Source organism: Podarcis gaigeae (assembly GCF_964106915.1).
Source record: "Podarcis gaigeae genome assembly, chromosome: 9".
NCBI lineage: Eukaryota > Metazoa > Chordata > Lepidosauria > Squamata > Lacertidae > Podarcis > Podarcis gaigeae.
In genome coordinates this window covers 54,604,956-54,631,194 of record NC_139685.1, presented here as the reverse complement: position 1 = coordinate 54,631,194, position 26,239 = coordinate 54,604,956, and the positions used below count along the sequence as shown (strand labels likewise).

At 39.1% G+C, this 26,239-nt stretch overlaps 2 protein-coding genes and 1 long non-coding RNA gene across 11 annotated transcripts in view; 2 read left to right on the top strand and 1 right to left on the bottom strand.

The window, feature by feature from the left end:
- Positions 1-1,368: 1,368 nt before the first annotated feature.
- On the bottom strand, positions 1,369-8,220 carry LOC310852901. Of its 6 annotated transcripts, none has more exons than XR_014568409.1 (4): positions 8,112-8,220; positions 4,896-5,018; positions 4,712-4,805; positions 1,369-4,009 (listed from the first exon to the last, which is right to left on the bottom strand). It is a non-coding gene; the product is annotated as an uncharacterized lncRNA (long non-coding RNA). The 6 variants fall into 6 exon arrangements; XR_014568410.1 differs by having other exon boundaries at positions 1,369-3,986; XR_014568406.1 differs by having other exon boundaries at positions 4,712-5,018.
- On the top strand, positions 7,880-26,035 carry AP1AR (adaptor related protein complex 1 associated regulatory protein). Of its 4 annotated transcripts, none has more exons than XM_083756865.1 (10): positions 7,880-8,347; positions 13,072-13,120; positions 13,940-13,966; positions 14,435-14,460; positions 15,671-15,767; positions 16,393-16,491; positions 19,824-19,873; positions 20,517-20,590; positions 21,999-22,127; positions 23,202-26,035. In XM_083756865.1, exons 1-10 carry the CDS (start codon positions 8,268-8,270, stop codon positions 23,465-23,467), a joined length of 897 nt encoding a protein of 298 aa, XP_083612991.1. In that variant the 5' UTR covers positions 7,880-8,267; the 3' UTR covers positions 23,468-26,035. The 4 variants fall into 4 exon arrangements, with proteins under 4 accessions (XP_083612991.1, XP_083612994.1, XP_083612993.1 ...); XM_083756866.1 differs by lacking the exon at positions 7,880-8,347 and adding an exon at positions 8,440-8,642; XM_083756868.1 differs by lacking the exon at positions 14,435-14,460 and having other exon boundaries at positions 7,889-8,347.
- ALPK1 (alpha kinase 1) overlaps positions 23,874-26,239 on the top strand; it is a 61,938-nt gene continuing 59,572 nt past the window's right edge. The window contains exon 1 of the mRNA XM_083756345.1: positions 23,874-24,056. The gene's annotated coding sequence lies outside the window, so the exon portion shown is untranslated. The remainder of the gene's footprint in view (positions 24,057-26,239) is intronic.

The following is a 26,239-nucleotide window of genomic DNA, read 5'->3' as shown; positions in this document are numbered from 1 at the left end:
CTTGTGTATTATTTACTATATCTTATAGTTCTGTTATATCTTGTAGTTATATAATATTATAGAGAGTGCCAGGAGATAAGAGAGAAAGAGCCATGTAAGCAGTTAGGTGGCTAAGTCTCTCCTGCCTCCATTTCATGGCTTTTGTGGACTTGAGGCAAGATTTGTGAACAGCAATACCGATAGTTTAATGGCATTTCTGCACACTTAAGCAGGTGTATTTTACTAGTGCCCAGTCCCTGAGGCTGGCTTAAAAGTTTCATAGGTATGAGCCCTAGTGTTTTATCCACTTCAGGGGCTTGACCTACTTTCCAAATACTCTGAGGCATAATTTTTCGTCCCACGCACGAGGAAGTGATCATTTACAGGAATTTCTTTGCAGGAAAAAGTTCTACAGGATTTAAGAAAATGTGGGCTCCAGCAGTGGAAAGCATATCGGGATTAAATAATTTTCTCTAGCTCTGGCCAAAAAAATAATGAATGTATCCTTTGGCCAAGTTTTAAATTCTCCAGTTGATGTGCATGAAAGTCTGGCGGTGTTTGTGGACTTGGTGATAAATGTATTTCCAAATCTGTTTCGACTCTGTGAAGAAAATTCTGCTCTTTGGTACTGAAGCTTCAAGCATAGACTGTCATTTGAGCTCATAATTAACTTGCTGTAGGTCACTGCCCACTTGGAAGGCTAATGTACAAGAATGGGAGGGTGATTATAGCTTGGGTGGCATTAAATACTTAATTTCAAGAGTAAGAAGAGCCAGGTGTTCAAGAATACCAGGAAATCCATCCCATCCCCATCTAGTCCTCCTGATAGAAACCAGGAATGGCCTCTGACCTGGATTCCCCCCTCTTCCAGAAAGAACCCAGAACACACACACACACACACACAGAGAGAGAGAGAGAGAGAGAGAGAGAGAGAGAGAGAGAGAGAGAGAGAGATGTCCAGTATGCCAATGGTGAGACAAAATTACTTTGTTTTTGATTTTTAATTAATTTTTTGTATCATATGGAGTAAAGCTTGGCACTGAAATTAGGCTGAAAATTATTCAGCCTCAGTATGAACATATGAAGCATATACTGTGTGTGTGTTTGTGTGTATTCTCCTAGTACACATTAAGCAAGTTGATCTGAAGAAATGACAATGGATTTTTAGAAGCTAGCAGGTATGTAATACTGGTGGGTGTTGTCAAAGCCCATTATGAACAGTTGTGACCGTTTTTTGTGGCTTTGTGGTAAGCAAGCACATAATCCTGTTTCCCCTCATGCAGGCAACTCCCTTACTCTTTTTTTTTTTTTTACCCTTCTTCCGGTATTTATTCTGTATGTGAGGGGCAAACAATGAAGAAGTTTAAAAAACCACTCTCCAGACTGAAACCATTTTATATGCATTTTACTTTGAAGCAGATTTTAGTTGCATCCAGTTCACATTAAAGTTGTAGAACTGGACCCAACGCTCAGTTCTCATTTTTGTCAGTTTAAAACAGTAACAAAGCTGCTTGTGCTTAGATCTTTGAAGCTATGAGGTCAAGCACTCCTTGCATTAGCTTTCCTGTAAAATGCATTAGTGTGTCCCCATGGAAAATCAAAACTCTTATGGACATAAGGTTTATAATGTTTCTAGTAGCATCTAAGCCCAGCAATTAGGATCATTATCTCTGCACAGTTCTTGTCTCACTGACTTTGTTATGAGCTAAGGCTAGCTGAACAATTCTTAAATGACACATTATAGATATATAATATTTATATTACTGCTGTGAAACAAAACAAATATTGATGTGTTCTCCATAGATGAATCCAGCTTTTTCAAATCTTCACAGTACCCCTCACTAAAAACAGAAAATGTTACATGAAGCTGTAAAATGTATATTCTGAAGTGCATATTGTACATTCCTTTTTCTATATATTTCCTTTATGCATAAGTTACATTTCAATTATTCTAGCAAGGGTTATAGAGGAATACCCTATAAAAGCAAATGTTAACTACACACATAAGTGGTAAGGTTTCAAATACTGAAAGTTAATCATACATAGTTATAATTCTCTACCTGTCTTGTCTTGACCAAAGGAATCTTCAACAGAGGATGACCAAGAGGCCTTGGAATCAAGCCCTGGGTCACCTTCCATTCAGAGATGGGGAGCCAGGATTCTGCGACAAGCATGAGGAGGGTCTATCTGCACCCAGAGGGAGTTCTGACATCAAGAATGAATGTGCCCCAAGCCCCCAAAAGAGGTGATGCCTCAAACACTAGAAGCAAGCCCAGCCCAACCAGGGAAGTGCCTGACTTCAAGCAAGGATTCTTTAGGAGTAAAGGTTTCCTCAGAAATAAGACCCTCTGCTTAAGAATACCTCTCTGGATAGAATGGATGGGAGTTAGCTGAGATTGTAGTCCGGTTCCAGCAGCTCCAGCTAAAAACCACAAGTGCCAGGGTGGAAAGGCTGCTGGTACAATATCTATGTATCAGTACTGTGCGCTGCCTGCTAGCTTGATGTCCTGCCTACCCTAAATCTGAGCAAGAACTGACCCTGACTTGCCTCTTGGCTTGGCTTGGCCCATGAACCAATTGGACCCTGACCTTGAACTGCTTTGACTTTATAGTCATGACTTGCTTGGTTAATCTTCTTTTCGTGAAGAACTTCAGCTGACTTGCCATCAAGGAAAATTCATGAAAAAAATGTTTATGGTATGCATGTTTGCTTTCTCCAAAGAAGGAGAGCCCACAACCTCCCGAGGGAGTCCATTCCACTGTCAGAACGTTCTTCCTTATGTTCAGTCTGAATCTTCTTTCTTGTAACATGTTTGCTCAACTACAAGTGAAAGATTCAGTATTATCTCTTTAAGGAGAAAGTTCAAAAATGAACCTAAGAGCAAAGTGCTTTTCAGTATTACAGTGTGTCTTTCCATTCTGAAGGGAAGACTTCCTCATCTTTCTGGACACGGTGAAATCTAGTGTCATGTGTTTCACTCTTACTTCACTGCCTGGCATGCCAATGGCTCCCTAGAGGCTGTGCATCCTAAGAAATAGACTGGAGCATGATTTCCCAATCTGGCTGTGCTGGCTGGAGCTGATTGTTGTTATAGTCCAAAATATTTGAGGGTACCAGATTGGGAAAGTTTGGCCTGGAGCAATCTGGCAGTCATTCAATGGAGAGGAAGAGGTTTGTGTTCAACTTTGCTCTTACTGGTTTGTCTGAACACAATAAGAAGACCAATACATACATGCTGTTAGACTAAATGCATCCTACAAAATGGTACCAGCTGCCTTTATGTTTCTTTTTTTAAGAATAAAGATAAAGATAAATATGACTGCACTCAGAAGTTTCACAGTGCACACATATGTCTTGGAACCCAAAGATTTTTTAAAAATAAAAATACAATATTGTGTAGAGGACAATAAAGGGAGGGTGACACAGATGCACTTACCGGTAATTATTATCTAAGATTTGAGGTGTGGAATGTAAGCTTTCTCAGTGTATCTTTTCTTCTTCATTCATTTGGCTCAGAACACTTACTTTACACAAAATAATAATTTTACCTAGAACACTGAGGCACTGTAAATATCAGTTCACAAAGCCTGCTCATTTTGAAACATTAGTGAACCAGAAACGAGAGACATATTTTAAAGCACAGACTGAGGGATGGGGGGGAATGGCAAGCCAACTTAAAATCCAAAATGAAGTACTTTAGATCAGCATAATAGAATTCCTTGTGATTTATGTGCAATGACTCTAAATTAATGAAGTGTTACTTGCTCCAACATTGCTATAAGCTACCTGTTTGACCTCCCTCAGATAAGACATTCCTTTGAAACAATGGACTGTTAAGAAAAGTTGAGGGCATTCAGTGGAAATATCAGTTTGGCAGTCTAGGCCCTGCTAGTCAGGTGTCTTTTTCAAAATAACTTATTTATTTAGTATATTAATATCCTACCTTTCTTCTACCATGGAAGTCAACATGGTGTACATGGAATTTGCTTGTAGTCCAATCTATCTACTGAAAATTGGGTTGACATCAAACTAATTGCAAAAGAAGCCAGATGTGTCTTGTTTAATTTATACAAGCTATGTACTAAGCATATACAAAATAAAGAAAATTATAATTAGGGAAACATTTTCAAATTTGGGTATTTCAGATAGCCACCACTCTAACATGACCTAGCACTGAATTAACATTTAGTAGGCACACTAGGAAAATAATGGGTAAAAAAAATGGGAAGCAGAGGGAAGGACTAGATGGACAATGGGGGGAAGTGTACAGTAATTCTTACAAAAGACTGTAGTGTAGAATCAGGAGCAAGTCAAAGAATGGAAGCCAAGTTTGCAGATTACATCAAATTAATCAAGCAATTTGGCTCCTTCCTGCACCACTCTGATATGTCCCTATTCCACCTGGCCGTTGTAAAATCAATTCATTTTTAATATGAGAGTTAAGGGACTAACCATTTCAGGTGTGCTCCAAAAAGCATGGAAACTGTGGGTTAACATCCAGTGGAAAATGGCACAAGGAATGATTGCACCAGAGAAGACATTACTTTCTCCCATGCAGAGGGATGAAAGCCCAGGGGTGGAGCACATTCTTTGTAAGCAGAAGGTTCTATTGAGCAAGCCTTGCCATCCACAGTTAAAAGGATTAGATAGCTGTTGATGTGGTTTCTCCATGACACCATGGAGAGCTCCTGCCAGTTATAGATACTTGGGTAGATGGTCAAATAGTCTGACCTGGTTCTATGTCCACTAGGATCTTTTTTGCATGGAGAACTTTTTTGCATCTGATCCCAACATGTGTGACTTCTTCCTTTCACCATGTTTCATTCTGAACATACAAAACAGCAATCAGTGACCTCCTGGTTTAAACACAAGGTAAGAGCATGCTGATTACAGTAAATAAAGAAAGGTCTTATACCGATATTGCCTGTGGAGAATCCTGGAAACAATATGTTCTCTTAATCCAATTATGATCCTGAAGAATAAATGACTCAGGCATCTTATCTCAGCAACGAAATATGAAGCCAAGGGAATGTTAGGACTAATGGCCACAAAAACAAGACTTAACAGTGAAGACATGCAAAATGAACACCAAATGGATTAAGAAAGTTCTCTCAACTTCACCTCACTCTAGGCAAGAATATTATATTGCCAGTAAAATATCAAACAGCTTTAAGCTCTGATAAGGTATTCTGGCACCCACATATATCATCCAATGCCACTTTTTCAAGGTACTGCCATAAGCAGCCTATCATGGTGTGCTTAGCAGTAAGACTGGACCTAGCATTTTAAAATGTAAGTCTTTGTTCCCTGCTCATAAACTGCAGACAAAATTCATTATTTTATGATAAATAAAATGATGTCACTCTGCCCACAAATGAGCATTACATTTTTTTAAAAAAATGCTTTCTTTTGCAATATGCAGGGTACTAAGATTTATAACAAGGCGATTGTTAGAAACTGTTCAAAATAATTTATAATCTAACACCTGACATTGTGAGGTCCTTTTTTTAAAAAAAAGTCTATTCCTTTTGCCTTAGTAGTTTTCAATCTCATTTCAAGTTCAGTAGAGAACATATATTTTTATCTAATACCAGCTAATTTTTGAAGCAAGGTGTTGTTAGTTCAGATTTCTGTACTGCCATACAAAGCTGCCATGTTCTTAGTTGAAATGCTTAGTGGATATGTTGAATCAGAAGATAATACAAAATAAAGGCAGCAGTGCATGAAAGCAAACTCTGAAAACACCAGTGTTTTGACACATGCTGGGTAATGTATGATGGCATTCTGCCCTTCAATTTTCTTTGGGGGCTCCTTGGAATATATAGCATATGTCAGTTATGATTTGCTTCTATGCTGCCTCCTTGTAAAAAAAATGTGTTCATGTGTAAATTCCAAAGCAAATTATCATTGGGGGGGGATTCCAATACTGTAATTCTCTTTGAACTGTATTTCTACACTTTTTTAAATTAAATTTGTTTTCCACTTTATCTTGCCCAGGCAACCAAAAAGATTTACAACCAAACAGACAAACAGCTCCACAGATAAGACAAATGCTCTGCTCATGCCTGGTGGAGGGAAAACAAGCCTTGAAAATAGTGTTCTATGCTGGGTTGCCAGGTCACATGACCAAGATGACTAGTCTTGGGATCCAGCCTATGGCCCTCCTCTCTGGTCGTGCCCGTACTATGCCTGCAGAACACCCCTTCCTGAAACTTACATTGGCCTCAGCTCAGCCACTTACACTGTGCCAGGAATGACGGCTTCATGCTGGCTGAGCCCAACAGAATTAGGAATCAGCCAACTGAGTCAGAGGTCCACCGCTTTCTAAGCTACTCATACCAATGGATTTTGCCATAGGATTGCCTCCTAAAGTTACCAATAAAAGTCAGAAGTTAAAAAATGAGTTGCCCTTTACAGAACAATAGAATGACATAAGCAAAAAGAGGAAAGAGACTGCCCTGCTGTCACTTATTCGCTATAGCCTTCATGTTCTACAGTCTGGTATGAGCTCCCATTGCTCTGTCCCAGCTCCTGCCAGTCCCAAGTATGCTTACTTGAAAGTATGTCTCACTGATTTCAATGAGGCTTACTTCTTTGTAACTGTACTTTAGGACTACAGTCTTGGCTCAACATGCGCAAATAAAACCAGATCAGTTACATGCTGTTGGATAAACTTGAGCAATTCACCATGGCTCAGGAACCAAGCCCAGACATTACAAACAGCCATAAAGTGCTGACATAGCTGTGAGAACAGGAATTTATTGCTTAAAATCAAAGCAATTTGGTTTAATGGAGTTGTGGATTGCATTGTAACTTTTTAAATAAATTTATTAATATCTTCTTAGAAACAGCTCAGAACTTGGCAACACTGGTAGACTGAGTTAGGCTGGTTTGGGGGAGCTGTGGCTAAGCCAATACAGGACTGTAATGAAGCATTTGTGGTGTCTTAGCTACATTTAACTGAATGCCTTGTACAGTGGAACCTTGGTTTTCGAATGTAATCCATTCCAGAAGACCATTCGACTTCCGAAACGTTTGAAAAGCAAAAATCAAAGAGCTGCCAGCGATTTCAATGGGGGGAAAAGAGAAACGCGCCTCGAAAGCCTTTTGAGTTCCAAAAAACGTTCAAAAACCAGCACACTTATTTCTGGGTTTTCGGCGTTCAGGAGCCAAAACGTTCCAAAACGGAGGCGTTCAGGAACCGAGGTTTGACTGTGTTTGCTTTTTCATCTTTTGTTACTCATTCCAAAGCTAAGGTGTTACTCATTCCAAAACTACAGAAATGAGCAAGGAAGACAGTGAAGCAGCAAAAACAAAAGCAGCAGCCAAATCAAAATAACAGCATCAATAAGCACTCCACAGCTAAAAGCTGAAAGATGGGCAGCTAGGGAATCGAGAGGCGCCTAAGTAAAGGTAAAACCAGCTTTGGACCTAACTTTGCAAACAGCAGCCTACTGGACCTGTGAGGCTATTAGCTAATGCACAATTCAACACGGGCTAGAGAAACCACCATCGCCATCATCACCATTACCGCATCCATTGCTAAATTGGGGTGGGGGTGCTGAATGCATAAAAATACTGGGCTGACCACTGTCCCTCCCTGGAAATATATTCGGAGTCTGACTGAGCCATCTTCTAGCACGGCTATGAAGAGCAGCCGCTTTGCTCAAACGTTTCCCGGAACCGCTCTCCCCGCTGAGCTCATTGCCACGGTAACATTCCCACCCGACTCGCATTAGTCACTATTCCTCCCACCTTTCGCTTTGCGGGCGGCTCGGCGCGTAAAAGCCGACTCAGACAGCCGACTCAGAAGGCGCACACGCACCACCCCCATCTGCGCATGCTCTCATCTGCCTCCTCGCTCCCGGTCATGAATGAGGAGGGCGGAGCCTGAGAGGGGCCAGGGGGCGGGGCCCGAGGCTGCCTGCGACGGCCGACCTGGCAGGCACAGCGTGTGAGGGGGCCGACGAAGGCGGGCGGGCGGAGCAGAGCGGAGTCTCCGCGTAGAGGGGGAGGGGGCGCTTTCCGTTTTTAATTCGTGGTCGCGCGACAGTGTGGCTTGTGGGTGTTTCTCCACATAACGCATAAACAAAAGACAGAAGGGGGTCCCGTCGCCGTGCCGTTTCTTTACCTAGCTCGCGGAGGCCGTTGGGCGGTGGCGGCGCCGCTGCCGTTGCCGAGGGACCGCCGTCATAGTCGGTTGGCGCTGCTGCGGCGGTTGGTGACTTAACGGACGCTGGTGGCCCTCGCGCGCGTGCGCACACGCGCTCACCCCCCTCAGCATGCCATGGGGAACAGCTGGGCGGCGCAGTGGTGCTGCTGGCTCTTCCCGAGGCGGGAAGCGGGACGGATCCAGCGAGGAGGAGGGTAAGCACGGGACGTGGAGAGGAGGCGGGACGGGCAGGGCTGGTCTGGCTGGCTGTGACTCCACCTTTTCGAGGTGTGTGTGGGAGGGGGGGTTAGGTAGTGCCCAGGTGGGACTGTAGGGCGAGTTGCCTCGCGGTTCAGCGGCGGAGTCTCGCGTCCCTTCAGGCTGACACTGCCAAGACGTGGCAGCTGCCTCAGGTGTTAATGGAGGGAGCCATCACTCCACATTGCTGGATGGAGCCTCCATGTTCAGAGGCAGGGTATCTCTGAATGTTGCGGGGGAAGCAACAGCGGGGTGAGGGCTCTTTAGTTTGTGCGGCTCCCCCCCCCCGGAAGCATTTGATTGGCCTCTATGAGGAAACAGGATGCTCACGAGATGGACCTTCGGTGTGATCCAGGCCTCTCGTGCTCTCCTGCCTAAAAGCCCGTAATGCAAGATTATAGCAACAGGAATCTGTCGCAAAAGTTATAGGTGCCGTTTTTGCAGCTTCACCCAGTTCTTGGAGAGGGTGGAATGGTAGTGGGGAGTCGGCTGTGTGGCTGTTTTTCAAAAGGATATGGTTAGTCACGGGGAAACGCAGCGCCAGAATAGATTCACCTCCAGGCTGATGGGCTGTTTACCCCTCCCCCATAGGAAGGGTTCAATAAAGAATGAAATGTCAGTGTTTCCTGATTGCTTCTGCTGTCACTCAAGCTTCTCTAGTATTTATCCATAGCTGAAAGAACATCACTTGGGGGAAGAGAAGCAGATCAGTTCTCCTGACAAGAGTATAGCTTATACTTGTATAGATAGATATATTCTCCATCTGTCAACAGAAAAAAAATGCAAGAAGAATTCAGAGTCTGCTGGCCCTTAGCTTGGCAGTCACAATCTCAAATGGAGGAGTTGCAACTTTACATGGATAGCCCAGCCCCACACTGACAACTTGTAGCAGTAAACAAAAGAAAAGCAGAATAACTTTTCATCTTAATGGTATTGTAAATGCTATAAAATGGTGTTGATTGCGATTCAAAGCTGTGATACTACTAATCCAGAAGAAGGTAGCAATAAGAAGGAGATATAAAACAATCCTGGGAAGGATCGGAATTTCTGTGATACAGTTTATCATTTGTTTAGTGATATTTATATTTTCTTTTTTTCCTCCAAAGGCTTCAAGGTGGCATATATGGTTCTCCCTTTCCCCCATATTTTATTTTCACAATCACGTGAGGTAGGTTATGCTGAGAAATAGTGACTGGTGCAAAACCACCCAGTGAGCTTGATCACATGGAGCTTGATCTTATGCAGATTTACTCAGGCCCCAGTGAGTTCAGTGGATCCCACTCTCCCGTTGATCGGCACAGGATTGCAGGATAAATGTAAAAAGTGTGTGCAAAAGTCTGTATGCACAAGGGCAGAAAACAATTAAATATCTGTATTTTGTGGTAGGTTTCTTTGAATTCCTACTGTAGAAGGCAAGGAGGATAAATAAAGGACAATTAGTTTTCCAAAATGTAGTAAAAAATGGAGCAATAGAAAAGTTGATACTACAGTTCTATGCATGTTTCGCAATCCAATCTTATACACAACTGTAAGTTCCATTGAACTTATATCTCTGAGTAGACATCTATAGGATTGCAGTGCAAAACAAATCTGGATATTGGCTTCATCTAAGGCAAATCTTATCAGAGCCAGACAGAATGGGAGGGGTGAGGGGGGTTGTAGTCCAGCAACAACTAGAAGTGCATAGGTTTCCCATCCTTGATTAAGGGTTGCTGTTGACTAGCCTACTGGCTTAGGTTCCCTTAAAAAAACGATTTGACCGATGTTTACATGAATTTGATTGAAACAATAACTAAGAAGGAAAGAGATGGTTTAAACTGAGAAACATTTGTTTCAGCATAGATTGAAGGTCTGTTTTGTGGTCCTGTGAGTACATTATAAGCTTTCATCCCTTGTGTTTGCCTTTACTGCAGACACTGTGACATTCAAACAGGCAGCAATTATGCTTCAGTGTACTAGATGCTACTTCAAGAAGGGGATAGCACATTAAAGACTTCACAGAAACTAAGTGTTGCAATCAGTCTTCTAGGAAATAATGTTGACAATGGGAAGGTGTGATGTTAGGAACTGCAACAGTTTGCCTTGTTCTATCAACCCACCTTCCTCAGAAATTAAAATAGACATAAAATCGGTAATATTTTAATACAACAAACTGTCAGTCGCTGAAAGGGATTTGGAATAATCTCACCAATTTACACTTCCTAGATTTGTTTGGTGTCTGAGTATTATGCCCAGATTTTCCCCTTAGCTTATTTAATATGCTCTGCATAGTTTGAATTTGTGTAGGCATATGGATGAGTAAGAGACAATGTCAATAGCAGGCTACCTAGTTGCTCAGACAACAAGATGTCCATGTTTTTCCCCAGGTCTGCCAATTACAACAAAGGTGCATAAAGTACAGCATTTTTGAGAGCAAAATCCTAACTTCTTGAGACAGCAGCAGGGCTTATTGGAGCAGCGGAGCACTGCCACATTCAGAGAACTGCCTGCCATGGCAAACATGTAGGGGCAGGAAAAGTATGCATCTTTGCTGGACTAGCTCAAGGCTGACAGGCTCAAACTGGGCTGCTTGGCACAACTTGCTGTCAATTGTACTGGCTTAGGATCTAGTGGATCCTTGGCCAACTCTGCTCCTAAAACACCCATGGGGGGGTTATGCTGGCAGAAACTTCCACCTGTACTTTCATTCAGTAGAAGTGGAGAGCTTTATCATAGCAGAGACTCCTTGCTGGCAAAGTCTGGCAAGGCAAACACATTCAGCCCATCAAAAACCCATCCATAGCAGTGGATCATGGATTTGGATTGGTTTGTCCACAGCTCTAAAAGCAGTAAAGGAGAAAAGTGTTTTTACCCTTTCTGTCAGCAGCCAAGGCCTTACTGAAAATTTATAGTGGGCCAGAGAACTGCAGCTAATCTGCATCAGTGTACTTTTCATATAACATCAATGTCCACAGCTTACTAAACTGCAGGTGGTGGATATTCTGCAATATTCTTAATTACCCTGAATTATTATTATTATTATTTGTTTAAAGGTGAGTTAACCCTTAAGACCTTGGAAAACTTGAAATATGAAACAGTCTGAACTTTTTAAAAAGCAAAAAAATGCCTTTTTAAAAATCCACCCATTTCTTGTTAGTGCTTTGGGCCACACATCTTGTGAACCCCTGTTCTACCACCCTGTACTGTATACTGCTCCGTAATCTTTCGATAAAGGGTTGTATATGTATTTAATAAATAATAATACATAGCTGTCAACTTTTCCCTTTTCTTGCGAGGAATCCTATTTGGAATAAGGGAATTTCCCTTAAAAAAGGGAAACATTGACACCTATGATAATAACATGCAGTCCATTAATTAGTATGTATATTTGGATTGAGTGAAACAATTAGTCTATATAGAATACACCTTACATACATTTCCATGCTGCTTGTTCTGAATATCTCCTGAATTTTTTTATAAACCTAATGTAAATTATCCAAGCATCACAGGGTTCACTAAAAATTTTTTTCAAAATATAATCTCTGTTTATTCATGTAGAAAGTGGTTTAATGCCAGTGGTTCTAGAAATTCTGTTTAAATTGTTTGTTGTTCAAGTTTCGTTGTCTGTGTGCTGCAGGCATAATTAGAAAGTGGGTCAGATCTAGTTTCTGTGCTCTCATTGTTAACTTCCACTTTATTCCTAGACGGATCACAACATCATTCTTATAATGCTTCTGGGAATATATCTATAATTAGAGCTCTGGGCTTACTGTTATTGCCCTACCTGGAGAGTACCTAAGGCTACCACATACAGAAAGCAATATGTTTTATTATAGTCATTTTTTATTTTAAAAGGGTTACATTTGTACATATTCTTAGCATCCAGAGCATTATTGTAAAGGTCATTTTATAGTTATTGCAGAAGAGACTGCAATCCTGGGGAGGCTCCTGCTGGAGGAAGGGGAAGAAGTATATTTTCCACCTTCTACTGTACAAATGGGTCCCCCAACCCTCCAGAACAGCCTTTCAGACAGCTGCACATGGAAGGAATAGTTGGGGAAAATTACCTCTCTCCCCCTGATGCTCCAGTTGTAGTGGAACTCCATGCATGGTTTGTCATTCCGCAGTATCTGATAGTACTCTGCCTAAAGTGATAAGTGAATATATCATCACCATAATATTGATTAATCCTTTTGAAAATAAACAAGCATAATAGGTGCCCATACTGTTGTTGATAACAAGGCTGTGCTTACATTGCCCATGCCATACTGTAAATCTAATTGGTTTCCACACTTACACCAGTCCCTTGCTGCATTTCTCATGCCCTGGATGAAAACCAGACCTTTTTTCTTTCAAATGGAGGGCATTCCAATAAAAATGTCTATTTAATATAACATTTAAACCGCATGATGTGTACTTTAATATCCCTCCAAATATTTCATTTCAAATGCTTGTGTTTGAGGACAAAAAATATTATGGAATATTTGTTTTAATTTTATTGACTAATGCAAGCAAAAGTAAACATTCTAAATTAGATCACTCATCAGAAAAATGTTTCTAGAAAACCCACATTGCTATACGCAGCTCTTAAAAGATACAGAACTGTAGTGTTGAAAGTTTCTGAGAACAGAGAAAACTATTCTAAGAAGTCTTCAGTTATAATACTAATTAATGTTGTGATAAATGTTGGTTTATTTTCTAGATCAAAGTACTTCAGGACCTGTGCCACAGGAGAACACTTCACTATAGAGGTGAGTAAAGGCTTTCAATTCCAAAACTTAACTGCTGCTTTCATTTTGGAACTAATAGGAGAAAAACAATCACATTTCCTAATTGAAACACGTGAAAGGAAATATCTTTAGATACAAGTATCGGATGCATTTTGTATCTAAACATATGGTATCTAGGAGGGTGGTGGTTGGATCTAGCAGACTTCTCTTTCCACAGGTGAAGAAGGATGTGGTTATTTTCCCTGTCTTTAAAATAGATGGGAGGGAAAATGGTAAAAGTTCATTGCACAATGAGAAGCTTTCATAACCTTTTGCCAGCACAAGACCAGCAAGGCTTCGGTGTTGGAGGGGGATTTCCAGCCGGTGGCAGAGGACAGAGTGACTCCAGGAGACATAGGTGTAAAAACCCAAACTAAAACGAAGACTTTATTACAAAACAATAAACTCAAACTCTGGTGGGTGTTATTCCTGCAGACAGGCTACAAAACTCAGCTTTTTTCCTTTATAGCAACGGCCACCTGCAGCCAATTAATCCCAGAAACTTCTTAAAGGTATACACACATGTTTCTGTGCCGAATGTCCCCCAACATTCGGAAGTGGCAATTATTCCCTGTGCCTGCCCGACCTCCATAGAATTACTTTAATAGCATAAGAAATACAATAACAAAGTTGATGGGCATGTTTGTGTGATTTCTGTTTTTACCAAAACTTTGTAAGTGCCCACTGAGTTTGCATAGGTACTTAAATAAGATCAAGAACATGGATGATATATGTCTAAATATGTGTTCATTTTTAGCTGTAATACTTGTTTAATTGAAATATTGTTCTGCCTACTTACAGTTTGAGAATCTAGTGGAAAGCGATGAGGTAAGTAGCTTTCTGATAAAGTAAGGTCATTAGAACAATTTTATGTGTAAAGTGGATCATTAGCCTTCTAAAGCATGTTTGAACCAAGGGTAACCTAAAAGGCTGTAAATTGGGAAAACATGGAAAGAAACAGTTTTTTAAACAGCCTCTTTATATAATGAGTTGATAATTACTTTGAAAACCATGTTCCCCAAGACTGTCTATGAGCAGGGCTATATACAAACAAGCACAGCTTTGCCTAGCTCTTATGTTGCCAATATGTTATAGATGGAGTTACAAATCATTGAATCAAAACGTATAAAGACAGGTTTTTTTATCACAGATGGATCCATATATTTAATTTCTAATTTTTTAAAGGATGGTGGGGTTGCTTGTTAAAACAAATCTATCAGTTCCGTTTCAAAGATAGCATGATAATACAATTGTTATAGCCTTTAATATTGGGTATCTCTTGATAATTTTTATTAGGGTGAGAGTCCAGGAAGCAACCAGAGGTGGGTATTTATAACATATTTTCTCTCTCTCCCACCCACTATTATTTTCACCTTGTTTCATCATTCTGATCATCTACTTTTCCTATTAGCAGGATGATTTTGCCTGAAATATTAGGTTCTTTATCAGAGTGCCTTTTGGCATTTTGAATGGACAGATTGGTGGGTGGGTAATTTTCCATCTCTAAAAATGCATTGTTTCCTAAAATTATAAATAGTAACATATTGAATAGGTATAATATCCGCTAAATTAGGCAGTTTCAAAATTGTAATTAATTTTTTTTAAATCACTACCCCTAAGAACCATGCATCCATATAAAGTAAATACAAATGTTTGTTGCTTTTTCGGTGTGTTAAAATGTGTATGTTAACAGTGTATAATGCCTTTACTGTGGCTTAAAATAGCTACACATATTCCAATGAAATAAATTCCAAGCAAATTTTGAATTTGTCTTCATTTGCAAGAGAGGTCTATCATTAAAATCCAAATCAGTGTCTTTTTGATGTCTTCTTAAAATTTTATTTTGGTAAGTCAATTGTAGTCCCAATTTCTCTAGTCTGAACAATTATCAATATATTAATATCTATTTTCTAATGTGTATTAGCTAAATCATGAGGTCCAGAGGATGGCAATATGACAACAGGCCTTTTCTGCAGTGGCTTCCCATTTATGGAATGCTCTCCCCAGGGAGGTTTCTCTAGCACCTTCATTATATATATTTAGGTGCCAGGCAAAAACATTCCTTTTCAACCAGGCCTTTGGCTGATTAATATTCTACAGCCTTTTAAATGTGTTTGTGGGAGGAGGGTGGCTATTGTTTTGTTGGTTTTGTTTTAACGATTTATATATGCTTTCACCCTATATTTTTATCTTGTGAGATCTTGTGATAAAGGGCAGTATATAAAGCTAATAAATTATATAAATTCTAAAATCGCCGTAATTTATCATTTATTTTTTGTGAAGTAAGAATTGCTACTGTAATATATGTGTCCCTTTTCACAATCTAAATAAAAATATGCAGACAAAAAGGAAAATAAATAATGTACTGTATGTTTTATAAATATTGGAATATTTTAGTTAATCATGTAGGACAGCAGAAACATCTAGCAAAGGATAGATCTGGCCTTTGGAGACAGTCTCCATGACAGCTTGCTGAGGAAGCTGGTGGAGCAGAGTGCCAAGTGGGCAGCCTCTTTCTTCCTTTTTCTCCAGACCTTTGACTGAAGAAGAAATTGCTGATCTAAGGGGAAGGCACTACAATTCCATTGCTGAAAAACAAAGAACATTAGATGATAGACTTCTGTCAGAGGTAGGCATAGTAACCATTCATGTATGCACAGTTGTCTATACCAATAACTGGCTGACAAAAGTGGAAGCTTGATATAGTGAATAGAGCAAGCTAGGTCTAACAACACCGTTAACAGGATGCGATGGAAGAAAAAATAAAGCTGCAGTACAGTAGTTAGAGTTCTCTCTGTGGAAACAGAAAAGTGCTGTGGAGAACAAAGCTAGTAGAAAAGCTTCCACTTGTGGGTAGTTTTGAATGTTAAAAGGAAATGCTAACAGATCATGCACAAATTGCTTGTACACCCTATTTTTGTACTTCCAATCTAGCGGGGCTCTTTGAATGATCATATGTAAATGTTGGGTTTAAATTATGTATATGTCTAACTTCTGTTTATGATCAGTGGAATACCTAGAGCTAAAATTGCTTTTAAAGAAGATTTTAATTTATCTAGTTAATATGCTTAATTCAAATAACAACTGATATTGGAAGATAGTATGAAAATAGTTTCTTTTTTTAATCACACCAGTAAATTTTGTGTTTTGTATTTTTCATGAATAACTTTTCCTTTAAATTTAGTGCACTTATTTTCATAGGAAAGATAGCTAGGTTCTCTTTTGTTAATCCTTACTATTTTGTTCATATACAGTTAGCCAAACAAGAGGAGAAGTTAAGAATAGAAGAGGAGACTTTATATGCTGCGCAGCGTGAAGCAGCCAGGGCAGCAAAGCAGAGAAAGCTCTTGGAGGTGAGGGGAGAAGACCCCAAAATATATGTATCAGAGCCCCTGTTGTGTATCTTGCTTAGTTTCACATGCTATCTTAAACAGAACATTCCAAGTTTCTTTTAGTAGTTTCTAATTCCTTTAATCTCTTGAGCAGAGTAACAAATATTTTATATAGGACATTAAGAAACATATATTTAATACGTTTCTACTATTGAACCTGTGGTGAATAGATAACAGTTGGCCAGTTACTTAAAACATTCTGAAGATACTAACTGCAGGCTAGTCAATCTTGCAGAAGATTGTAGGATCATTAATCCTTTCATTATATTGACAATCTGTCAATTTTATGGAAGTAAGTGAAATTTTAAAATTATTCTGGATCATAACTGTCAGTGTGAACTTACTGCGTCTGAGCACACTACAAACTGTAGATGAGGGTTGGAGATAGGTTGGCAAAATCTAGGACATGGGCAGGCAAACTAAGACCCGGGGGCCAGATCTGGCCCAATCGCCTTCTAAATCCAGCCCATGGACAGTCCGGGAATCAGCATGTTTTTACATGAGTAGAATGTGTGCTTTTATTTAAAATGCATCTCTGGGTTATTTGTGGGGCATAGGAATTTGTTCTCCCCCCCCCCCTTCAAAATATAGTCTAGCCCCCCACAAGGTCTGAGGGACAGTGGACCGGCCCCCTGCTGAAAAAGTTTGCTGACCCCTTACTAGGATAAGGATCTTGTCCTGCAATACTAAGCTTGCTTTGAAAGCAAGTGAACCTATATGATAAATCTGAATGATAAATCGTTAGGGCAGGGATGGGTGCCCTTTTTTCTTTTGAGAGATGTATTCCTTTTTGGGGTAATTGTTTGTGGCACATGTGCCAAATGTGTGTATGGGGTCGAAATCAGTTGTGGTACAGGGACAGAGTAAAAGTGGATGGCATTCCCTTCTTTCTCTCTTTCCTCTCCTCCACTACCTAGCAGGGAGATATCACTCTTGCCAGAAGTCTGAACTGATCACTTGCAGAGGGCTGAGGGTCACATGCAGTTCAAGGGCTGTAGGTTGCCCATCCCGGGTTAGAGCACCAGAGAGACTTTAATTCAGTTACTCAACCTTGAAAGTCATGAACTCTTTGTGCAGTTTTCTTCACTGAGCAGGAGGTGGGGGAAGAGCCATGTACACCCCCCTAGTGTCCTTGGAGGAGGGTAGAATAATACCACATAAGTAGATATCAATGACGAGGATTCACATTGATAATTTTTAAATAACTTTTAAAATATATAACTTTACCACTTTCTCCTTTTGTGGGGTGGGGATGCTTTCGGGGTTTTTGTTCTCCTTTGTTTTGTATGCTTTTTACTCCATACCTAGCAGTCATCTTTCTTCATAGAGAAGCATTATCAAAATTTTGTGCAAAGATGTTAATGATGGATTTCTGGAATACATCAGAAATCAGTAATGTCCTGTAGTGGGAGGAGAGAGGAGTCATAGAGGAATGGTTCCTCCCACTCACTCCACTGGGCAGGGATCCCCTGCATAAAATGAACTTATGGCAATAAGTCAAACATTCTATTTAGTATTCAGAAATATATTAACTATTAATAATGTTAACAGTGTTAAGTAAAGAGTGCATGTGCCTTCCCTTTCTCTTTGTATCTCCAGCTTAAGAGGGAGACGTCTTATTAAGTAACAGTGCCCCATAACATCAAGCTGGAAATTTGTGGTTTAAGCTCTGCCTCCAGAATCACAATTTCCTAAATGAGACATTGCAGGAAACTGCTTTAACAAAAACACCTAAGTCTCCAACCAAGCCAGATAAACAAGGGCAAGATGGAGCATTCAGGTTTCTTGGTTATCCATATTTCAGCAAACCAGTTTGTTGGAGCAGCAGAGTTAAGTCTGAACAAGGCCATATATAATACTAAGTCTTGTAACTTCTTGCCGCATGATCTGTGTGAGGAAGTGGTTTCAATGCAATTAGGAACTCTAAAGCAAAGGTGAGTGGAATACCAGATCCTTATGGTGTATAAAGGATTAGTATTTTGGAATAATAATAATAATAAATCCTCGGTATTTATGTTGCATCCCAGGATTTCTGGCAGCCACTGAAAAGGTTTTTGGACTATGTAATTTAATAACCAACTGCATCCAAATGTAAGCACTTAATTAGGATTTTATAAAAGACCACAGAACATCTTAAGGACAGCTTTGTCAGGTCAGCCCAGTAGTTAAGAAAACGACAATAGCTAGGTCTACATGCTTTAAGAAAAAGTGTAGTTATTTTTATGGGAGGCAAAATGTATTCTAGCATTTTATTTCTTCCAGCAATTGTGTCACACTTTTATTAAGCTACGTTTTAAACAGCACACTGATGTTTCTGTAACTGGTGTTGGTTGCATCAGAAATGACATAGTTAAATGCAGCCTCACGTACTGGACTGCTTCTAAATGTTATCCAACATCAGTATTTTAGCTGATGAAATGTCTTTGATTTCTTTTTTTCTACATTTGTTAAATTATGCATTTTATTTTATTATCCTTATGGTACTGTCCTTTCTAGAATGACTAGGAATGGATTCGCTGCAACAAACAAACCTGAGAAGGGCTGTAGCTTAATGGCAGAACATGTACCATAGGTACTATCACTGTAGTTGCCCAACGGGAGACCCAAGGTGTCACACATGTGACATCACATGGCGCACCAAGGCCTGATAGGGCCGGGTGCACCATGTGACTCACACATGCCCCCCCCCCAATATGGGCGTAACCCATGTACTTAGCATATAGAAGGACCCAGATTCAATTACTGGCATCACTAGGCAGGTCTGGGTAGGGTTCATATCTGAAACATTGGAGAGATGCTGACAGTCCCTGTTGACAATACTCAACCAGTGTTCTGACTCAATATAAGACAGCTTCCTGTGTAGGCATTATTTATCCAGTCCTCCTTCATTCTTTAGCTGCTGCAAAATAGTCACAAATGCCAATAAAAAGTTTAGAAGAACCAAGAACGGAATAAAATTTGTTTCTGCAAGTTAGGAAGCAGGATAAAATTGTGAGACATTTTCAACTTTATTGGAAGGTCATGGGATTTGCTCAGTCTGATACTTGAGCACCCTTCAGCTTGTTTATATTTTTATAGAAAGGCAATATAGAAATGTAATAGAGAAAAAAGCCCCATTCTGCTGTTAATGAGAAACAATCAGGCACTGTGCAGACAGGCATAATACTTGAGCATATAAACTTTCCTTTTGAGTAGGTATGTTCATACACCTGGCTTGGACTAGAGAGCTTAAGCTAAGCTGTATTCTTTTAAGTTTATTTCTTGAAATGTTATGTTCATTTTTTTAATTTCAGCAACAAAGACTGCAAAGAGCACAACTGGCAAGCAATGGAGACGGTTTAAGGTAAGATATTCAGTCAGGAGCCTTTAATATTTAGCCTGCCAGGGAATTTGAAATCCCTGTATAATTTTAATGCAGAAACAACTTCAATTTTGAATTAATTTGAAGCAGCAGGTGGATGTACCCTTGTTCCCTTTATAAATTTGTAGGTTGCAAATTCACAGATTTAGAATGAAATGGGAAGAAATTGGCAAGGGTTAGGGTTAGCAGTATTGAACTGAAACCACAAAATCTCTCACAAACCTGTACCTTTTTAGAAATAGGATTTTGATTGGTAAGACTTTCATCCACACTCATAGACATCTGGAAATCAATTTCCTGCAGGAAGGGCTCATTCCATTCACAGAGAGGACTGAGATCCAGCAGAGAAACAGAGACACATTTTGGCCAATTCCCCTCCCCCTGGCAGCCCCCTCCCCCATGCAACTTCTCACATAGTCTCATTCCTCCAACCTCAGAAGGGGGCTCCAGAGAAAGAAAAGTAAGTTAAAATATTCTCCCACATCCCATTCCTCTAGTAGGAGTATTATTACACTGGCTCCAACCCTTCACATTCAAAATGTAGGAAACTATATGTTGGTGGTGGAAGCCAATCTTTGGTTCTAAACTTGGTCCTCCTTGATGTAATTTGTTTGTTCTTTCACAGCTCAGTGACAGAAGAGGACTTTGATTCCTACCTGAGGAATGTAAAACTACAATATGAAGCTTTTCGGAGCAGCAGTAAGTCTTTTTTGTGTGTGGATGTTCTTCAGCCACAGCTTTTATTGCTGCTATCAAGTAGCTCAAATATTGCAAAGGGTATTGAAAACCCTTACACATCTTGCATGTAGGTGCACACTATACACATGTCAATTACAGCAATTCAAAATTCACTTCCCTTTCTTAAAAAATTATTCAACGTCCTAGAGGAACATCTACTGATCTGCAATAGGAACCCATTGTTTTCATATGCAGGCTTCATTTTAAAGTGTCAAGACATTTTGGTATGTATATATCCTAGGGTTACTGTTGTAGATGTCTTTATTAAAGAGAATGTTGCTTGGCATGTGTGCAATCAAAATGTCACAATATATATTCTAGATAATAGTTGTGTGGCATTTTGCAGATTTTCATATTACTAAAGCTAAAAGCTGTTGGGCTGGTGTATTGTTTCATGGTGCTGGGCTGAACTTCACTGCATGTAATGCTTTGAAGGAAAATGTAATGAAAATGATATACAGATGGTACATGACCCCAGTTAAACTTGCCAAAATACACCATTCGTCTGATAATAAATGTTGGAAATGTAAAGAAAATGAAGGAACATTCTTTCACCTCTGGTGGACTTGCCCTAAAGTGAAGGCCTTCTGGGAAACGATATATAATGAGTTGAAAAAGGTATTTAAGTATACCTTCACTAAGAAACCAGAGGCCTTCCTCCTGGGTATTGTCGGCCAGAGGATGTTAAAGAAGGACCGAACATTTTTTATGTATGCAACAACAGCAGCAAGGATACTCATTGCCAAGAATTGGAAGACTCAAGATCTACCCACACTGGAAGAATGGCAGATGCAGCTGATAGACTATATGCAACTGGCAGAGATGACCAGCAGAATCCGAGACCTGGGAGAAGAAAGGATGGAAGAAGATTGGAAGAAATTTAAAACTTATTTACAAAAATATTGTAATTTGATTGAATGTTAAGAAGGATGCTTGATCATAAATAATTGGCCACCACTAAACTAGATTGGAATTAGATGATAAGTGAGATTAAGGAAAAGACAAACCCTTCGGGAGAACTATTAGATTATATTTAAACGAGTGGATATAAGATTGTAAACAAGATGATAATTTGCTTGAAAAAACTTTTTAACAATGTAAGTGGGAGCGGGAGACGTGAGGAAGTCCAAACAAGTTATGAAATTTTGTGTATGATATAAGCAATGTTGTTTGTTATTTATGCTTTTCTTTTATAAAAATCTTAATAAATATTTATTAAAAAAAAACAAAATGCCACAATATATATTCTAGATAATAGTTGTGTGGCATTTTGCAGATTTTCATATTACTAAAGCTAAAAGCTGTTGGGCTGGTGTATTGTTTCATGGTGCTGGTATATTTGAAGTATAAATACATGTTTTGCTCACAGGGCTGTCCTCAGATGCCACTGTTCTGACACCAAATACAGAGAGCAGTTGTGACTTGATGACAAAAACCAAATCGACAAGTGGAAATGATGACAGTAATTCCTTAGATTTAGAATGGGAAGATGAAGAAGGTATTTGTTCTGTGCTACAATGATTTTGCTGACCTAAGCATATAAATAATACCAAAGGTCTGTTTGAACATCTAAGCAAACAGATACTGTTGGGATATTTAAAAAACACAGAGTGGGGTGAAATCCCATTTCAATATTCCTCTCAGAGTTGCATATCTTGCTTCCATAGTATGGGTATGGAAACTGGTAATTATTATTATTATTATTATTATTATTATTATTATTATTATTATTATTATTATTATTATTTATTATTTATACCCCGCCCATCTGGCTGGGCCTCCCCAGCCACTCTGGGCAGCTTCCATAAAAACCAAAAATACAGTATTGGAAGATGAATATAACTTTTAAGTATTTGTTAGTTTGGTTAAGTGAAGTAGAATTGCCAGAATAAGCCAATGTTAACGTAAAAACCTGAATAAAACACAAATATGAAATTAGTTACTCCCCAGTTTCCATTTATTCTTGCAATTGTGGTTACTTCTGTTGCAGGATGGGTTATTTTTAGATTTAAACAGCAAATTGATGAGACCTTGACAGCCTTAACTACTTGGTTTTTTGCATTATGGAATTACTGTTTTTTACATTTATGGCAGATATAACTTTGCAAAACTAGCATAATAATGTTTTTGCTATTGAATGAACTGATTGTTTTTGTTGTATTAGTAGTAGTAGTAGTAGTAGTAATCATCTGCTGCGGCAGCTGAAATGTCTTTGAAGGGAAGTGCTAATGGCCTACTACTACTACTACTTTTTTCACTTCCACTGTGCCTAAACAGAAACTTGTATTCTGCAAACTCAGAAGGCAGTGTGTTTTTCAAAGATGCCTGTGATTTATAGCTCACAGAAAAGCGTTTAAATGTTTTACAGGGGCTAATTAAGATTTAAAATATAGTATAGAGAAACAAGCTGGACATACCTTTAAGAGAGAGAGCCAGTTCACCTCATCAGTCATATATTTCTTTGGCTGCTATTTAATTCAGGATGCATCTCTTATTGAAAGTCAAATGCATGGTTGTTCCCAAATATAGTATACTGCTTTTAAAACAGTTGTGTTTTTTTTTTTAATTGCAGGCATGAACAGAATGGTCCCATTGCGAGAACGCTCAAAAACTGAAGAAGACATTCTTCGAGCAGCACTGAAATTTAGCAGCAAGAAAACTGGAAGTAACCCAACTTCTGCATCTGATGATTCTAATGGTTTGGAATGGGAGAATGATTTTGTTAGTGCTGAAATGGATGATAATGGCAACTCTGAGTATGCTGGCTTTGTAAACCCCGTTTTAGAACTGTCTGCATCAGACCAAAAAAAATCTGATACTGACCAACAGGACAGATAATGAAATTGTGTGGCCCTTGGCTATCTGACCAAATGGTTGAAGCTGGGGAAAAACCTACAAATCTGTATTGTGCACAATCCTCCAATCATTGCTGCTGCACAGCCTCCTTTAAAATAAGGAAGTTGCACAGTGACAGTACTTGGTGAACCGAGCTCCAGATTTCCTATAGAAAAAGGAAACTATGCCAGTTAAAAGAATGAAGAGTATGGTTTGCTATCTGAATTCAGAATTTTAAGTGCAATTTTATCATCTACCTTTGAAATTCTTTGAAAATACTTGAGTGATTCTGTTGTGTCTATTGTTGGGTTTTAGTACACAATTGTCTGCACTAAATGACACATCGCAGCTTGATGTTTTAATCAACGATCTTGTTCTAGAGCTGTATTTCTAATTTCTTTGAATCTAGGATGAGCAGCCTGAGGGCTATCTCTCATGGGAAACATTTCAGGGGCCACATGGCAGTAGTGGTTGAGCCAGAAGCAAAAGTGGGCAGGGCTTAACATACCTTGTTCGGCAGTCTACATTCCAGCCATGCAAAAACCAGAATTTATTATGTGTGTGCTGAGACGCACACAGTCTGTCCATCCAGGTAAGTAAGAGGCATTATCACAGTTCAAGGATACATTGTTGCCAGGCAAAAGCACTGGAATAGGGCTGTTGAGAAATGTGGCCTTTGAGAGTCCCAAGAGCGAGATAGAGAAGTCTGAAGAGCCACATTTAGCTCACTTATGCATCCTTGCTTTAAGTATTGACATTGGCTCAATAATTTATATAGGAAGTACTTAAAACCTTAATACTTGAATGTTAGAACAATTTTACAGGTATTACTTTTTTCTGTTCAACCTGTTCTGATAAGAAGAAATGAAATTTTACATGTGAAATTGATCTTCGACCATTCCCTTTTATTTATTGACTTCATGAAATTGACCAGATCCCTCCCAAGCACAATGCCTCTCACACTTAAAAAGATCTTTAAAAGTATCGTATAAGACATTGTTCTTGTGCAGTAATGAGCTAGTGAATATTGTTAGAAAACTTTGAAAGAATCTCTGTTTTAAACACTGGAAATGAAAAGACTGGTTTTTGGAGGTAAAACTTTAGATTCTACAGAACCAAAGGTTCAGTTTCCCTACCAACTTGAAATGCCAAAAGATGAATATATTTTTTAAGTTGTATGCACAAATAATTTTGTTTCACTGTTGCTAACTTAATGAACACTAATATTAATATCGGAAACTCAAAAATAGCGTTCTTTTGATATGGAAGATGGAAAGCATGACTAATTTCTGTGGCTGTATTAATGCAAATTAGTATTCCAGTCCAAGCTTACCTGGTATGTGAAAGTTCCATTCATTTAAATAATGAAGATTAGTGACAAAAACTGTAACTTAATCAAGTTTAATTATTGCTGGAAATATGTTGGAGAATGATGATGATATTGCCTAATGTTTTATTTCTCTTAAAAATTGTCCTGTGGATTTTAATTCTAAAGAGAAGATCCTCAATGCCAGTTAGAATTGTTCTGGCACCCATGACTCTGCACTGCAGAAAAGCCTCTATCCTCCTATATCCTCTTTCCCCCCAGAAAAGAACACTGCTTTGAAATGGTACTTGCTCTTTAATAAGCTACCACAGTACATGTCTCCCAGGTGGATTTTAGCTTCATGGAAAATTTGAATATTGCAGAGTTCAGCAGTACAATCAGACAGCAAGAGTACTTGCTTTACATGATTTCTTAATACTTCCTTCTTCTTGTAGGGATTTCTGCTTCCTAGCTTCCTAAATGTAGAGGTTGCTTTTGCAGATATTTACAAGCAGCTGCTACAAGGGCAAGGAAACACAAAGCAGCAGCACAGAAAATAATCGATCAACTTTAGTAGCAGCTCTGTCTCCTGCTGAAGCTTTGCTACCAATGGCAGCACCCTTTGTTATGGCCATAAACTGGGGGGGAAAGGACAGCACTTACTTTCCTTACTCTCAGACTCAATCTCAACATCTCTATTGCCCTATAAGAGGCCTTCATTACTATTATGTTATTATCAGTAATCTCTTTCTTTTGGCTCCTGCTCCTTTTACCTCTTGTTGCTCTCACTATCTTTGATTAATTTATAATACTTCATTACAGACTCCAAATGTTTGTCTTTTATACATTTTATTCACTTCCTCAATAATATGGATGTAAAGTGGTCAGTGGCAATAAATAATTATCAAATGTTTATATAGTTATTTTAACCCATATAGTATGCCAGGATCACTATAGATTGGTTTGTCTCTCCCTGTGCCTTTTATGTTTAACAAAGATATTGGCCACGTGTACATATGACATTAAACAGCTTATCCTTTCTTAATGTATTGCATTTCGTAATTGGGAGCTTTGTTGCATAATATATTTTCATTTTAAGTGTTGCATTTTGCAATGCCTGTAATTTGCTTTATTATAAGATTTCTACACTTCAGATGTATATTTTTGGTTTTGACATGCGCTACTGTCTCTTCCTGACTTTTTCATGTTATCAGTCCTTAAAGTTTTAAATTTCTCAAGCTGTGAATAAATTTTTACACACTTCAGAACTAGCCTGATACTACCTGTTCAAACTGGTACCTGAAAGTGAAGTGAGTTGAAATGCAAGAATTGTCTGCCCTGCTGAAAAATAAACACAGGCAAAAAGCTTGCTTTCTACCACAACTGAGGGATGTGCCATTCCCAGAGGTCATGGGGTTGGGAGGCTTGCCTAGCTGATGAACAAGTTCCTTGCTTCTCCCAGTTCCCTG

What these genes read in the sequence shown, in the direction of transcription:
- AP1AR (XM_083756865.1), top strand. Translation starts at nt 8,268, where the DNA reads ATGGGGAACAGCTGGGCGGCGCAGTGGTGCTGCTGGCTCTTCCCGAGG. An exon ending in AGCAATGGAGACGGTTTAAG is followed by an intron (nt 19,874 to 20,516) that starts GTAAGATATTCA and finishes GTTCTTTCACAG; the next exon opens with CTCAGTGACAGAAGAGGACT. An exon ending in AGAATGGGAAGATGAAGAAG is followed by an intron (nt 22,128 to 23,201) that starts GTATTTGTTCTG and finishes TTTTAATTGCAG; the next exon opens with GCATGAACAGAATGGTCCCA.